The sequence below is a fragment of the Callospermophilus lateralis genome, chromosome 13 (assembly GCF_048772815.1).
Source record: "Callospermophilus lateralis isolate mCalLat2 chromosome 13, mCalLat2.hap1, whole genome shotgun sequence".
Classification (NCBI taxonomy): Eukaryota; Metazoa; Chordata; class Mammalia; order Rodentia; family Sciuridae; genus Callospermophilus; species Callospermophilus lateralis.
The window spans coordinates 29630429-29646534 of NC_135317.1; the positions used below are offsets into that span (position 1 = coordinate 29630429).

Sequence of the window (16106 nt, forward strand, 5' to 3'; positions counted from 1 at the left end):
TCTCCTGGGACAGAGCCAGGAACTGCCTAGGGCCTGAGGAAGACTTGACAGGACAGGTGACAGTCATCTGGATTTGGAAAGACAGGAAGGAATCTGCCAGGAGAGAGCCAGCCAGACGGAGGGAAAGTCTCCCTCCCCAAACAGTCCCTGCAAGACCATCACATAGCCAGAGTGACTTTTTATTCCTCACGACCCAATTATCTGTGGATAAGATGTGCTTCCTGTGTGTGAGAGAAGATGCCCCATTCATTTGAAAACATAATTTTTAAAAATACAGCTTGAAAGAGTTGAACCAGCTTCAAACTATCAATATATGAAACATGAGGATCAGAAAAATATAATCTTAGAATTATCGGGATTTTTAATTCTTTTATTGAGCCTAATGTATGTCAGGCAATATGATGGGTTTTTTAGTGCTGTACTGAGCACATGGATGAATCAAAAGAGGTTTTTGTTGTGCTTTTAAATATTTTCTGTGGAGAATATCAGCAACAGCAGGGAGGAGACTGTGCATAGACAGAGAAAAGAACGAACAAGGGCACGGAAAGGAGAAGGGCCAGCCCTCTGTGAGGCAGCCCTGTATCAGGTGCTGAGCAGGCTCTGTGCTTAACAGAGTGGAGGTGGAAGTGGCAAGGGGAGAGGGTCCACACCTGCACCCACCTGGTGGAGGTGGGTGGGAGAAAGCCCATGATACAACTCCAAGTGTTGTGGTGCCCCGTGAGCTCTTTCTGGCTTCTCCTCTCCTCGCTGCATCCCAGGCTTGCGTTCAGGCTGGTCTCCAAAGTGCTCTGTGAGATTGAGAAGGAAAGCCAGAGGTCACCCCAAGGTGCAGCAAGAGGCCCCAGCCATGGGATGCAGGGCCTGAGGCATCTCCCAACTGGATTGCTAGTGCATGCAGGTGGCTGGCTGCCCATCCATCAGACCTGGAAAGGAAGGGAGGGAGGGAAGAGGGGAGGAAAGGATGGAAAAGAAAGAGATAAAGAAGGAAGGAAGCCCAGGAAGGAGAAGGAACCTAACTACAGAGAAGGCAAAGCCTAGATGCAGAAATCTCTTTGGAACCCTCCCTGGTTGTAGCATGCTTGGTTTGTGCTTGGTGTTAATCACCTCCAGATTGGACATCTGCACCCCTTGGTGCTTTGGTCTGAAGTTCATTACCCATGAAAACTAATTTTCACTGCTGAAAGTTTCACTGGGTTTCCTAACTCAGCATTCCAAGCTATGGGAAGCTCTCCTCGCCCCTCCTCTTGTTCTGCCTTGTGTCCTCAGTTTCAGGGTGAACAAGAGCTGAGTGCTGTGCCTGGCCCTGTAAGGAGGAGTCCCAGGGCCCCTTTGCTAATGCCCTGGAAATTCCTGGGGGTGGTATCTGTTTGGCTGATGCAAGAATCAAAAAGTTGACTCCTGATGGATTGGGCAGTGCACTTCTCACCCGAGGGGAAGTATTTTGTTCCTCTTTTTCTCCTTCCTTCATTCCCAAGCCTCTCCTCTGTTCCATTTGTGATGTTCTTTAAGGAATGTGCCCCCCAACCCCTCCCCCCCCCCACACACAAAACCACTTTCCCTAATCTGCTTACCCATCCTCAGCTTTCAGGGCATTATCCACCCTAAGGGGATGATGGGGACATCTATCTGTTGAATTTGCATCAAAAGCACAGAACCTGGAGTCCTCCTGCCAATGGTTTTGTGAACCATTCCTAGTTTCTCTGGTTCTCTTCTAAGTTTACAATAAGAAAGCCCTGGGAATGCACATGATCAAACAGAGGCTCAGCAAAATTATCAGATTGCATTTTTGTAACGACTCAGATCTCTTTGGTCATTCTATTCTATAAAGCCAAATAATGTACTGAGACCTGTTTTGCTCACTAAAGGGGCCTTGTGCATAAATGCAACAGATATGTCAGCTTTAAAAGCTCTGATTTATTTTATTATTTTTTAAAAATCGAACATATTATCCAGAGTAAAATGAATGAAACTCAGATTCCTTAGTGCATGTCCCAGACAATCACTCAATGAACACTCATTGAATTCCTCTCAATGGCCCCTGCACATCAGGTACTTGAGTGTTCCCAGGAAGGATGCCCAGATGTGGTTAATTTTGCTAGTGTTTTTTAGATACCCACTGGGTTTAGGCTGGCCTTATGTAGCTTATCAAGTTTGCAATATAGACAGGGCTGACTTGTTTCAGTCATTTGGGGCACCTCAGCTAATTGCTTATAAGCCTTCTCAATGAGCATGCCTCTGGGAAAGTGCTCTCAGGACAGCTCGGCTGCTCTCACAGTGCTCAGAAATATGGCACAAAAGAACTAAGTTTAAGAGCAGGTCTGCTACCCTCCACCGCTGCGGTCAATACAAGGCACACAAATGATGACCCTGGCTACCTCTGTTACTCTTGCTTCTGTAGCAGTGTAGATACCTAGTTCAGAGTGGGTGGTTGTTGACGGAGACTTGTCCAACATTTCACAATGTGTTGCTTCATTGCCATGATTGTCATGGGACGTGGGACTGAGTCCCTTGGGACTCATCTGCTCCTTTCTCTCAGAGTGGCTCAGCAGCTGCTCTCCTACATTAGAATATTTTAGCTGCAGGAACCTGAAGAAGATTTGATGGGATTGGTGGAATGGAAAAGGGAAGACAGAGATAAGGGTATGGGAATTGGCATTTAGTGATTGCTGTGTGACCCACTTCCTTATGTTATATTTTTAGCATCTGCTGGGCACATGCCTATAATCTCAGCAACTCAGGAGGCTGAGGCAGGAGGATTGCAAGTTCAAACCCAGCCTCAGCAACTTAACAAGGCCCTAAGAAATTCAGTGAGACCCTGTCTCTAATAAAATATAAAACAGGGCTGAGGATGTGGCTTGGTGGTTAAGTGCCCTGGATTCAAACCCTGGTATAGATAGATAGATAGAGATAGAGATAGAGATTATATATAAATAGAAATATATAGAGATATATAATAATATATTATATATAGGTATATATGTATATATAAAGATATATATATTATATAGGTATATATATAATATATATCTCTATATATTTCTAGCTATCTATATATGTAAAATCTCTAGCATCTATTATCTATTGCATCTAGCTACTTTATTCATCCACTCATCTTCCTGCCTGTTTTACCTATTATATATATTAGTATATAGTGTATACGTATAGTATATAATATGTATATACACTATGAACATATGTGTATATATACACATACATACATTTGACATTCAAATTTATGTGTGTATATCCTATATATTACTATCTCCATAAGGTAGGCCCTGTTGTCCCCATGAAAAAAAATAAGCTGAGACTCAGAGAGGATGAATATTTTCCCCAATGTCACTCAACCAGTGCTTGGAAGAGCCAGGATTTGAATCTGTGTCTCCTTTCCTTTACATCCCAGTCTGAGGGAGCCATGTGTGCTAGTCAGCCTTCTGTCACTATAACAAAATACCTAAATACTTAACCTATAACGAGTGAAGGTTTATTTTGGCTAACAGTTTTAGAGAGTCTAAGATTGGGTGCAGCCATTGCTTTGGGCCTCTGGTGCTTGATAGCAATGGTGGGGTGCATGTAGTGAAACAAAGTGCACACCTCATGATTGGGAAGCAAAAGGAAGAAGAGATTGGGGTTCCACAGTCCCTCTCAAGGATGCACCCCACCCAGTGACATAAATACCTCCCACTGGGCCCCACTACCTCCCAACAGTGCCACCATGAGGTCCAAGCCTTTAACATACAGACACTGGGGAGCGTCCACCCAAACGCCATCACCATGCCACTCTGCAGCGCTGAGAGCCAAGCTGGAATCTGTCCTCAGAGAGCAGCACAAACCTTTCCTTGAAAAATGGGTTCGTCGTCCTTCAGAACCTCTCCCCCCAGGGAGAATAAAGCAGAGAATTCGGGGTTGCCATTCATTGTCAGTATGGACTGTTGCATTACCATATTTTTATGATTTAAAAATAAATCTCAGCATTTCAGAAGCACATTTCACAGATACTTAGAAATTTTGCTTATGTTATCTTTATTTCCCAGCTCCCCCACCGGGAAACAAGACCCATCAGAACTCCAGCCCCATCCATCAATCCTCTAAGACCCTGTGAGGAGGGGGCTGCTTCTTCTGTAGGTCCGGACAGTTCTGCATGGGAACAGAGCACTGAACGCCAGCAGTTTGACAGGCTCCTATTGGAATTTGGTTCAATGCAGACACAGGTTCATTTATTCTCTCCCCCTCTCTCCCACAGACAGGACCATAATGGTCCTAGCCATTTCCCTCCCATCTGTCTTCCAGGAAGGCAGACTGGGTAGAACATTAGGCATTGATTTTATAACTGCAGGCACTCTGAGTTGTTCTTTGGCAGGTCACATGGCCTTGTTTCTTGCTCTGTTTCCAAATGTATCATAAACAAAAATCATGACCCTGGCTTCAGAGTCAGGCTGGGAAAGAGAACATGTCCCTTGTCTTTGTAGTGACATGTCTAGCTGGATATTAATATGACTTGCCTCAGGAGATTCACAATTGAGAAAAATAATTCTGTTCTACCTGTTAGGAACGAGTTGTCTAAACTCCCATGCATTTATTGCCTCAACTGAGGATTTAGGAAAACTTACCTCTCAGCTGTGAATTAAATGAGGCAATATACCTAACCTGTCTAGCTCTGTGCCTGGCACACGACAAATGCTCAGTAGATGGTGGCTATTGTGATTAACCTCTGTGGGACCACATTAGATTCTTTACTGTAGAAAAACGTTCCATTTGTCCCATTAGGTAAGGCTGGACTATAGAATTGGAGGGGCAGGACTCAAGTCTGTCTTATCCAGAGTAAGATGAATGAAACTCAGATTCCTTAGTGCATGTCCTGGCTGCAGAGTACTTCTTCAAACATACGTTCAGCTACTGGTTTGAAGTCTTGGACTGGGAGCAGGGGCTGTCAGCTCTGAGTGGTCATCAGATAGGCAACTGCTGGTAGGAAAAGGTGCAGAGAGGGACACTGCCACATGGAGGAAGGTGTCCAGGATTGGACAATGGAAAGTCAGGGAGTATTTGTTGAAGGTTTTTTGGGCTCAGTCCAGTCTCCCTTGAAGGATAACATGTATGGCAGATGCCAATGGCCATTGGGAAACTTTACTGAAAAATTATTGTAGGTGGGAAAATAGAATATATATCCATTCTGGAGAGTTTTGTCCTGTTTTTGTTGTTGTTGTTGTTGTTGTTGTTGATCCTGGGGACTGAACCCAGGGCTTCATGCATGCTAGGCAGTTTCTCTACCACTGAGCTGCTTCTCCAGTCCAGCACAATCCTGCTTAAATGACTCTAAGTATGTGCTGTTGCAAACACGCACGGGTGTAGACACATGTACACTCACACAGAACACACGTTTCATGTCACACATTTCCCACTCATCAAAGAACAGTCGATAATCAAATATCCATTAAATCATTTCTAGTGCTAATGAAAGATAGAACAGAAATATTATATACACCACAGCCTCTGTCTCCCAGGAACCCATAGTCCTGTTTGTTTTGCAGTGCGGGTAAGCTCTTCTTACCCAGCCACCTAGTCCATTCTAAGCTTCTGGGGAATCTGAGCTTTGGTAGCCCATGCGCAGGCAGAAATGCTGTGTACATAAGACAGTGGGGTCTGGTGGGGACTGTGTAAGGTGGTTAGGGCAGCTCCTGTCTGTGGTCACTCCAAGTCACATAAATCTTAAATCACTGCTGGTTAAGCAGACGCATTTGTGGGCCAGACTAGGCCTGTGGAGGGCATGTCTGCGACCCCTGGTCCTGTCTGTGGAATTGCACTGAGTGAGCCAATCCGCGCTCTCAGCTCTAGTGCAAATGCTAGGCCAGGCTCTGTCCCTGCCTGCTGGCTGCCTTAGCCAGGATCCCTCACACACACCTGGTCCCGCTCCCTGGGGCCTGAGTGGAATTGCTATCTTGTGCTCCATGGGTGGTTGGCACTCCTGGTTGCAATGAATAGATCTTCCTCAGTTGCCACAGGAAAAGGGATTTGCTACATGGTTTTGTGTGGAATGAACTGGAAGCCCCAGTATCCGCAGCCCTGCATGGCTGCTCTCACAATATCACCTCTGAGCCAAGGCCTTTGCCTCCTGCCATCGGCTTTCCTGTCCTCCAAGCCCTTGCTCGGCCTTCAGTCCAAACCTAGACAAGCTCCAGGGCCATTACTGGGCTAACCGGCCTGATGTCAGGTGGCCTGGTGCTGCCCTGTGTTATCTCAGCCCCTCCCCCCACCCACCAGGAACAGCCTGGAGTCTATTCCCGAGTGCAGCAGTTTCCATGGAAGGGGAGGTTGAGATTGCCAAGCACTGCTGTCGATGTAGGCAGTTAGTCCAAGGACTAACTCTGTCCTGTGCTCTTCCCTGCATGGATGGCAGCTCCCTACTGGAGACTCTGTCTCTGAGCTGCTGTTGGAACCTGTATTCCTCTAATCCAGCCACCACCCCCTGGTCTTCCTGTCTCCCCTTTACCTGTGGTGCAGCTGCTAACTTGTTCTGCCTCAAGCCCAACCCTCCCAATGCAAAACCAGGGGCCCAACTGCTGCTCTGTCTACACCCACCAGGGGCCTCCTGCAGGACAGAGTATCCCCCTTAGTGTAGGGCACATGGCCCTCAGCAGTCCCCCACTGCCTGATCCATTAGCCCACTTGTATTTTTGCAGTAGTAGCAACAGCTGCAGAAATTTCTCTTTGGTTCTTGACTAAACTGTGTTCCTTTGGGCCTTGGTGCCCTTATCACTGGTTGGCCCTTCCTGCCTAAGGCCCCTACTCTTTCTCTTATAAAGCTTCTACTCATCCTCTGAGATAAGACCTCAGAACCTACCTCTTCTTTTCCCCACAAAATAACTTGGGCTAGATGTCCATGTTGTGCATTCCCATGATAGCCTCTGCATAGCTCTGTGATTGTTACTCTATGTCATGGCCATCTGCTCAGGTCTCTCTCCCACTGGACTGAGCTCTTAATGGCAGGAAGTGATTCTTATCATTATGTCTCCAGTATCAGATCCAGTGCCTGGTATATATGGTAGGTGCAAAATAAATATTAGGTAAATGTATGCTAAGTATACCTTAGGAAATATATGAGTCCAATTTCTGTTGCTAATTTAGACTGGGTAATTTGTAAAAAATAATAATAATAATAAGTTTATTTAACTCATGGTTCTGGTCCAAGAGCATGGTGCTGGCTCTAGAGAGGCTTTCATGCTGCATCATCCCATGGTGGAAGGCAGAAGGCAGAGGGCAATAGAGGGCAAGGGCAAGTTTACAAAACAGAGAGGGAGGAAGGGAGCCAAACTTATCCTTATATCAGGAACCCTGTCCCAAGACAACAGCAGTATTCAAGTTGTGAGAGCAGAGGCCTTGTGACCTAATCACCTCTTCAAGGGTGATTAGAACTATCACAAGGGTGATTAAACTCCACATGAGTTTTGAAGGCAACATTCAAACCATGGCAGGCACTAAGTTGAATGTATATGTTAGCTAAGACCTTGAAGTAGTATAAGATTTATGACTTTTTTAAAAGTCACTGCCTGATCAGAGCCATCCTAATAGGTGTGAGGTGGTTTGCATTGTGATTTTCATTTGCAGTTCCCTGATGATCAGTAACACTGAGCATTTTGTCATATACTTGTAGACCATTTGTATGCTTTTGGAGGAAATCAAGAAAACAGAAGACAGTGAGTATTGGTGAGGATGCAGTGGGACAGCCACTAAAGAAAACACTCTGGAGGTGCCTCAGAAAGTTCAAAATAGTATCACCCATCCAATCTAGAAATATTCCAAAAGAATTGAAATCACAATCACAAAGAGCCATCGTACCCCCATGTTCGTAACATTATTCACTATGGCCAAAGGGTGGATACGACCCTAATGTTCATCAGCAGATGAGTGGAGAAATAAAAGATAGTATATACGTACTGTGGAATACTATCCAGCCTCCAAAAGGAAGGAAATTCCACAATGCGTTGCAACATGGATGACCTTGAGGGCATTACACTAAGTGAAATAAAAGAGACACAGAAAAGCAAATACACATGATTTTGCTTACACGAAGTGTCTAAGAATCAAACTTGTAGAATCAAAGAGTGATTGCCAGGGCTGAGGGAGAGGGAAAGGTGAGATGACTAACCAAGGGCACAACATTTCCGTTAAGCAAGATATATAAGCTCTAGGGATCTGCCTACAACGTCGTGCCAAGGTCAACAATGATGTATAAATATGCATTAAGAGGGTCGATCTCATCTAAAGTGTTCTTACCATAGAAAAGAATGGTATAATAAAATTAATTTTATAATTCAAGTCACTGCCTTTTCTCACTGTCCCTTCTGTTACCATCTTCTTCCTGACCTTTTGGTGTCTGTCTCTGATATCAAAAGCTGTTAGGAAAACCAGGACCTTAAGCCCATAATTCAAGAGGGGCAAGAGATGGGCAAGAATCCAGGGCTGAGGTGAATGATGGAGATGAAGGTACATAAAGGGACAGAGAGGTGGCATATTTGCACATCCTTTCAGCACATGTCCATTTTTTGCAGGGAGGCAGAACCATGGCCAAAGACAAGCCAGCAGAAGAACATAAGTTAATGTAGGATAATGACCATGGTAAACTCACTGGGCCTCTCGACAGGAGCTTTTATGCTATTATAGCATTTCAGTTTCCAAGAAAAACAGTTCACTGCCGAATCAGCCACAGTGGGCCATTGCTGATGTTCACATTCATTTAGGTTAAAAGCCTTCTCCATGGAAAAACTTCTCCTGTATGGAATAGGTCCATGTCTCAGGAGTGCCATTTTGGGAAACCCAAACCACACTGCATCCTCTCCACAGAAGCAGGCCAGTCTGCCCTCAAAGGCGGGCCTGCACACTGGGTTCTTCTGGAATGTCTGTGAATGACGTAGAATGTTGCCTCCTGTAGGGGGAACATGCAGTGGGGAGTCAGGTTAGGAGAGAACGTTGAGATCCCCCTGGGTTGGGGCTGTGGGGTTCTGCTGCACCCCAGGTCTTCATCTCTGCTTCGGAGCCCAGCCTCTGGGGCTCAGCAGCCATGGAGGGAGCCTCTTTTCCAAGTATGTGTCCGGGCATCTAAGCATTTGTCCAGCATCAGCTGCAGGCAGGTCCTGGCCCGGGCACTGAGAATTTATATACTAAGGTAAGGCATGGTCCTGCCTTAGGAGTTCATGGGCAGATCAGGCCGTGGACAGTGTGAGAAGTAGCACCACAGCTCTGTGCACTGCAGTGAGAGCACATTGTGACACACCTGCTCCACCTGCAGAGAGAGGCCAGGCCTTCCTCATAACACCCCAACTAGTCTTCCAGGGGTGCCAGAGTCAGGCGAAGACCAGGGACAGGACAGTCCAGGTAATGTGCTCAGCTTTTACCCCAATCCAGAACCAAGAAACATCTTGTGTACAAGGAGCTAGCTCTGAGCACCTTAGCAAACAGGCCCCAGACTGTGTGAGCTGGGCTTGGAAAAGTAGCATCCTATTATCACAGGGTCCTCCTTGCAGATGAAGGGGTTGGGGCAAGACAAAGCAAATGACCCACATAGAAAATTCAAAGTCAAGACTGGAGCAGAAGGTTCCCTTCTCAAGTTGGCTTCCCTTCAGCGAATCAACACAGGAATTAAGAACACAGATCTTGGGCTGGGGATGTGGCTCGAGCAGTAGCGAGTTCGCCTGGCATGCGTGCGGCCCGGGTTCGATCCTCAACACCACATACAAAACAAAGATGTTGTGTCCGCCAATAACTAAAAAATAAATATTAAAATTCTCTCTCTCTCTCACTCTCTCTTTAAAAAAAAAAAAAAAAAAAAAAGAACACAGATCTTGAGTAGGTGGCATGGGCTTGAGCCCTTGAAATGAGAATGGTACCAGGACTGTACAGAAAGGTGTGGTGGGAGGGGATCAAATCCTGCTAGGCCCCAAGGCTCTAAATAACTTAGTGAGACCCTGTGTCAAAATAAAAATAGAAAGGGCTGGGGTTGTGGCTCAGTGGTTAAGCGCTCTTGGGTTCAATTCCTGGTACAAAAAGAAAGAAAGAAAAGAAAAAAAAAGAGTATTACAAGTGCTAATAACATCCCCATGACTGCTCCAGATCCCCTTTCCATATATGAACAGAAGAGGCCGCTCTTTTGGGTTTCCTCCACACAAACTACTAATAATCTTTGTTTTAAAATCTTCTTTTAACTCACTTAGGCTCCAAGCTAGATCCATTTTATTTTCTCCTGTCCTCAGTACACCCGTGTGAACACAGTATTCTATGCCAATAAAAGAAAAAAGAAAAAGAAAAAAAAAAGAGCTAAAATGAAAAGAAATTGGCACCAGAAGAATAAATCTTTCTTGGGATTTTTTTTTTTAAGATTTTTTTTTTTTTCCTTGAAAAGAAAGCCAAGCCATAAAGTAAAACATACTTGGTTTTTAATAAACAAAAACCTCACATATCTGAAATTTAGTTTTTTTCCAAGACAAACTAACAATTTGCTCTGTCTGCTTTTCCTAATATGCACATTTCACTTAGCCCAAATCCTCATTATGGGAAAAATTTACATATCCATCTCCAGGCAGCCTGGGGTTTCCTTGCGCATGAAGTATGTGCCTGGTGGTTTCCGAAGTGCTGGCTGTTGTTCATTTCCCCCAAAGCAGCAAATCTTGAAAAATGAAATTTTCCAAACACTCAGCCCCTGAAATGGCCTAGTGGGGATAAATGATTTTGAATCTTATCAGCCTGCGGAATGTTTCTCAGCCTTGAAAAATGCCACCACTCATGCCCTCTGCAGTGGCTGATGCCAGGTGCCTCTCCTGGTGGGAGCAGCTGAAGACGGGTGGTCCCGGGCCGTGGTCTCACCTTAATACATTTCTCATAGGCTGAGAGTTTTATCCTCACAGACCTGCAGTCTTCTGGTTCCCACTGATTTTGTTCTCATTAATCTGGTCTCTAGGTTGTGGCTGTGTATAGAACAACCTAGAGCTATGCGTGGAGTTCCAGGGCTTAGCACAGGGACAGCAAAGTGGCTGCCACCTTCTGGCCCGAGAAGCCAGATATGTGCTGTCCAGCTTTGCACCTGGCCTTCAAGGACTAGGCCCCGCCATCCCCTCCTCCCTCCCTCCCACCCTCTCCAGGTCTTTACCTGTTTTAGCCAATCGAACAAACTGGGAGAAGAGCCGCAGTAGCTTAAACCAAAAAGAATTAAGAATTTTCTAGTCTGGTGGCCTCTATTTTCAGAAAAGGAAATTTTGTACCCAGAAATGAATCTGTGGCCTTCCAGAGGTAAAGGGACTGAGAACAGAGCTGGAAGGAGAAACCATGCTTTTGAAAAATTAGACTAATTTTTTTTTTTTTTTTTTTTTTTTTTTTATACTGGGGGTAGAGCACAGGACTCAGGACCTCATGCATGCTAAGCATGCGCTCTCCCAGTGAGCTTCGCCCCGACCCCCAGAAGGCACAATTTTGTGTCAAAATCGTATTTGGTATATTTTAATCAAAATTTCTGTTCCTTTTATTTTGTTCGATGATCCTCAGTTCTTCTGGATCTATAAGTTTCCTGCACCAACATCCTAACTAAACCTTCTAAAAGCCAACTTTGAAATGGTACTGTGGCTGTTACTGCAGAGTCACAAACATGTCACCTCCTTTTGACACTTATTGCATGTTTATGGGCGAAACTATAACCTTCCCCATACCCAATGTGGGCATAGAAGGGCAATCCTGGGTGGGTTAGGGCAACTCAGGGCAGCCTGGTACTCAAGGTGGCAAAATTTCCTTTTCTTCCTATGATTATTTTTTAAATAAAATGAACCTAGAGGGACCCTGGATTGTATATTAAACTTAAAATATTTCCTTTATTCTTTCCACCAACTCAATCATCTATTAGGGACCACATAAGATCAATAACACTAGGGTTCCTAGGATGCCTGGGTCTCTGGTTAATATTCTGTAGAGTTAATGTGAGTTTAAATATATGTATTTACCTCTGGTGATCACCGGGATTAACCCTTTCTGCTACTTTCTGAATTGTGACTTTACTTGGGGGCCACCTGTGCCCATAGAACATGTGGCTCCTATGCTCAGATGGTACTCACAGCGTGCACAGCGCCAGTGACCTTGACAGGGTAGGTCACATCTCTTCCTTCCAGGGGAAGTGCAGAGGCGGCACAGCAGAGGCACAGACCCTCAGACCCTACCCTGTCTTGTTTTCCAGGCTCTGTGGCTACCCTCCCTTTTATGACGAAAACGACTCCAAGCTCTTTGAACAGATCCTCAAGGCAGAATATGAGTTCGACTCTCCCTACTGGGATGACATCTCCGACTCTGGTAGGTCTGCCCTGCACTGCTGCTCCCTAGGACACTCAAACCAGAATGGTCCCAGGGCTCTTGTCTGGGTCCGTTGGGGCTGCTGGATCAAAAACACCACAGCCTGGGTGGATTAAACCACAGACATTGACAGTTCCAGGGGGCTGGAAGTCCAGGATCAAGTTGCTGGCACATTCCGTGTCTGGCGAGGGCTGCTTCCCAGTTCATAGACCATCTTCTTGCTTTGTCCTTACAAGGAACAGGCAAGCAGAGAGCTCTCTGGGGTCTCTCTTACCAGGACACTAATCTCTTTCCTGAGAGCTCAACGCTTATGACCTAATCCGTCCCCCAAGGCCCCACCTCCCAATACCATCATCTTGGGAATTAGGATTTCAACATGAATTCTGGGGAACATGAACTTTTAGTCCATGACCTCTTCCAAGGGAGCTTTATGAGCTATATATTTGGCCTTGACTTGGAGGCTGGCTTGAATGGAAGACAGGCTTGGGACATCTAACCTGAGCCCTGCCAAAGGGCCTGGACTTCCTCATCCTCCACCTCCCCTCCCCATGCCCTGGGAGTGAAACATTATTGTCTGTCATTTATCAAGCACCAACTGTATGTAGAACACTAGTGTGTCCACTCCCTCGGTCCTCAGGATAACCCATCAAGTAGGTATTGCTTTATCCCCATTGGACAGATGGGCAAACTGAAGTCCCAGACGATAAAATAACCGGACCAGAATCACACAGCAAGTAAGCAGCCAAGCTGGGATTCAAACCCCAGCCTTCACTCCCACCCCTGCATTTTAGCTGTGGTACCACACAGAAATGTCCCCGACAAAGTTCACCATCTTTCCTGAGGGAAAAAGAGCCAAACCAAAACCCGGGCAGAGTGGCAAAGTGTCTGCAGGCCTCAGTTTCCCCAAGGAGGAGTAACACGCCATCTTCCAGAGGATGAGATGGAACAACAGACAATCTCTGACAAGCTGATCCGGCTGAGCACTTTATTATTGATTGTTATTTCCTCCTAACTGGAAACACCTTGCCTTCTTCCTCAATCTTCTGACACCCAGGCCCACACTATAGCCCTATAAGGCCTGCAGAAAAGAGCCCCGCCCCCGGGGAAATACTGTGCTTCTGAGCCCAGGAGGGCATAACCAGAAGCACTGGGCCCCCAGAAGGCCCAGTCTGGTGGGCAGGATGCTCCCACACCTGAAGCACAACAGGCTTCAGGCTGTCACACCATGTCATCCTTCATTTCTGTGACCCTGCCCTCTTGGCCTCAGCATCCTGCTTCTGGGCCAAGGTCCTGGCCTGGGTCCTGAGCACTCTCCTTCCCCAGGGAGCACCTCGTTGTACGGCTCGTTTCATGTCCATGGGTTCCTAATGGGCTGAGTGGGCTGTGGATGGTGGCGCTAAGGACTGGCTTCCCTCCACACCTGGCCCCGGCACCTGACAGCATGGTCCAGCCCATGGGGAGGATCTCCCTGAGGCAGTGGTGAGCTGAAGACAGGCGCGTGATCATCTGGTCACTGCTTCTCCTCTCTGAACCAAAGATGAGCTAGTGACAAAGGGCCTGGAGTGGAAGTCAGGGTCCCAGACTGGCTTTGCTGTTTCCTCATTCACCAAGTCACCCTTGGAGTCAAAGCCTGGGTTGGCACCTTTTGTTTCTGAGGTACAGCAGGGTCCATGAAGGGCTGGTCGTGGGTATCCTATGCTATATATGACATTCCTGAATATGTGGGGGCATCCTGTTGTCACATGTCACACCACAAAGTAATGCCTTGTTGTATCTTTCTTTTGAACAGCAAAAGACTTCATTCGGAATCTGATGGAGAAAGATCCAAATAAAAGATACACGTGTGAGCAGGCAGCTCGGCACCCATGGTAAGAACCCACCCCCACACTGTGAAGACCATGTTGTCTTGTCGTGTGCTCCCAGGGAAAACTTCCTGCTGGCCCTCATTTAGGAAACCCACCCAAGTCTTCGTTTCATTTCATCCTGGCCAGGGCCCTTCCTCTGCCCAAGCTGACATTTAAACCCTTTTGTGTCCACCAGACACAGTCTTCTGAATGCACTCATGAGAAGTCAATGGTGCAAAAGATAGTTGCAGCTCTTCAGTTTACAGAAAGTTGCTGAGGATCATTTTTATTGAAGGTAATCGCCCAGGGAGGTGTTAGGATTGGCGTTCCATTCCTTGAGTTTATTAGTGGTTAAACGGATTGAAGTTGTATGTGTTTTCCTTTTCAGATGGTTTTCCAATTAGTGGGGTTTTATTTTTTTTTTTTTTCACTCTAGAGGGGCTTCTTGATGCTCCATGGAGTTCTGCACATTTTCAGCAGAGCAGTTGGGGCTGCCTTGTGTTTATGCTACTCTGAGTTAGAACCCAGCTTCGCTGTTGACTAGCCATGAACTCGAGTCTATACTTGACTTTTCTGAGCCTCAATTTTCTCATTATGAAATGAGCATAGCATTCCCAAATGTATATATTTGACATAATAAATAAGGAAGTAACACATGTAAAGGATTATTAGAATGTCCTGTGCAGAGCAAATGTTAGTTAATTGTAGCTCTTTTTATGAAAGCCCCAGGGGGCATCCATTTTGAAACGAATTCTAAGAGTAGTAAAATATTCAATGTGTTAGTCAACTCTCTGTTACTGTAACAAATATGTGAGGCAGTCAACTTAAAAAGAGGAAAGGTTTGTTTTAGCTTTCAGTCCATAGTCAGTAGCCTTGTCACTTTTGGGTCTGTGCTGAGGCAGCACCTCACGGTGAGAGCACATGGTAGAGGAGGATGCTCACCTCATGGTGGCCAGGAAACAACGAGACTGGTGTCCCACAATCTCTGAGGGCACAACCCCAATGACCTAAGACCTCCAAGAGGCCCCACCTCTTAAAAGGTGCCACCACCTGCCAATAGTGCCACTCTGGGGAACAAGCATTCAGCACATGAGTTCTTGGGAACATTTAAGACCCAGACTATATCACCCACTGTAATGAAATTAGGAGCTCAAGGGTATCACCTCTTAAAAGGCCACTGAGCATGCCTGTAATCGGGAGGCTGAGGCAGGAGGATCATGAGTTCAGAGCCAGCCTCAGCAACTTAGCAAGACCCTGAGTAACTCAGTGAGACCCTGTCTCTAAATAAAATATAAAAAGGGCTGTGGATGTGGCTCGGATGTTAAGAATCCCTGGGTTCAATCCCAGGTACCAAAAAAAAGAGGCCCCACCTCTTAAAAGGTGCCACCACCTGCCAATAGTGCCACTCTGGGGAACAAGCACTCAGCACATGAGTTCTTGGGAACATTTAAGACCCAGACTATAGCACCCACTGTAATGAAACTAGGGGCTCAAGGGTGTCACTGGGTGGTAGAGCACTTTGCCTGGCAGCATGAACCCCTGAGTTCTGTCCCCAGCACTGCAGGTAAAGGAGAAGCGAGGTTAATACATGGAGAAAGAGCTGAGTTCAGGAGGGAGACCCCCTAAGGAGCACTGTAGGACACTGCCCTGGTTAGCCCACCATCTTCTGAAGCATCGCCCGCAGAGTTCCCTGTGCTGTGAGCCTTCCACAGGGGACCTGCAGAAAAGCACTGTCCTGACCGAGCCTCACAGCGCTCTAATTTATAACGCCGGCTGCTTGTTGAGTCTCCTGCTCCAGGCACTGTGCTGAAGGCTTTACTGTGTCACTTTCTCTCTTCATAAGAACCCTGCAGTGTAGGTTTTATCTTCTTTTCAGAGCTCAGGAAACAGAAAGATAAAGATGACTTAAACCACAATGCACAACTCACTAATGTCAAAGGC

The 16106-nt window shown here is 46.2% G+C and overlaps 1 protein-coding gene across 2 annotated transcripts in view; it reads left to right on the forward strand.

The window, feature by feature from the left end:
* Camk1d (calcium/calmodulin dependent protein kinase ID) overlaps positions 1-16106 on the forward strand; it is a 380162-nt gene that overhangs the window by 355323 nt on the left and 8733 nt on the right. For both annotated transcript variants that reach the window (XM_076831572.1, XM_076831573.1), the window contains exons 7-8: positions 12209-12321; positions 14111-14189. In XM_076831572.1, coding sequence (XP_076687687.1) covers positions 12209-12321; positions 14111-14189 — 192 coding nt within the window. The remainder of the gene's footprint in view (positions 1-12208; positions 12322-14110; positions 14190-16106) is intronic.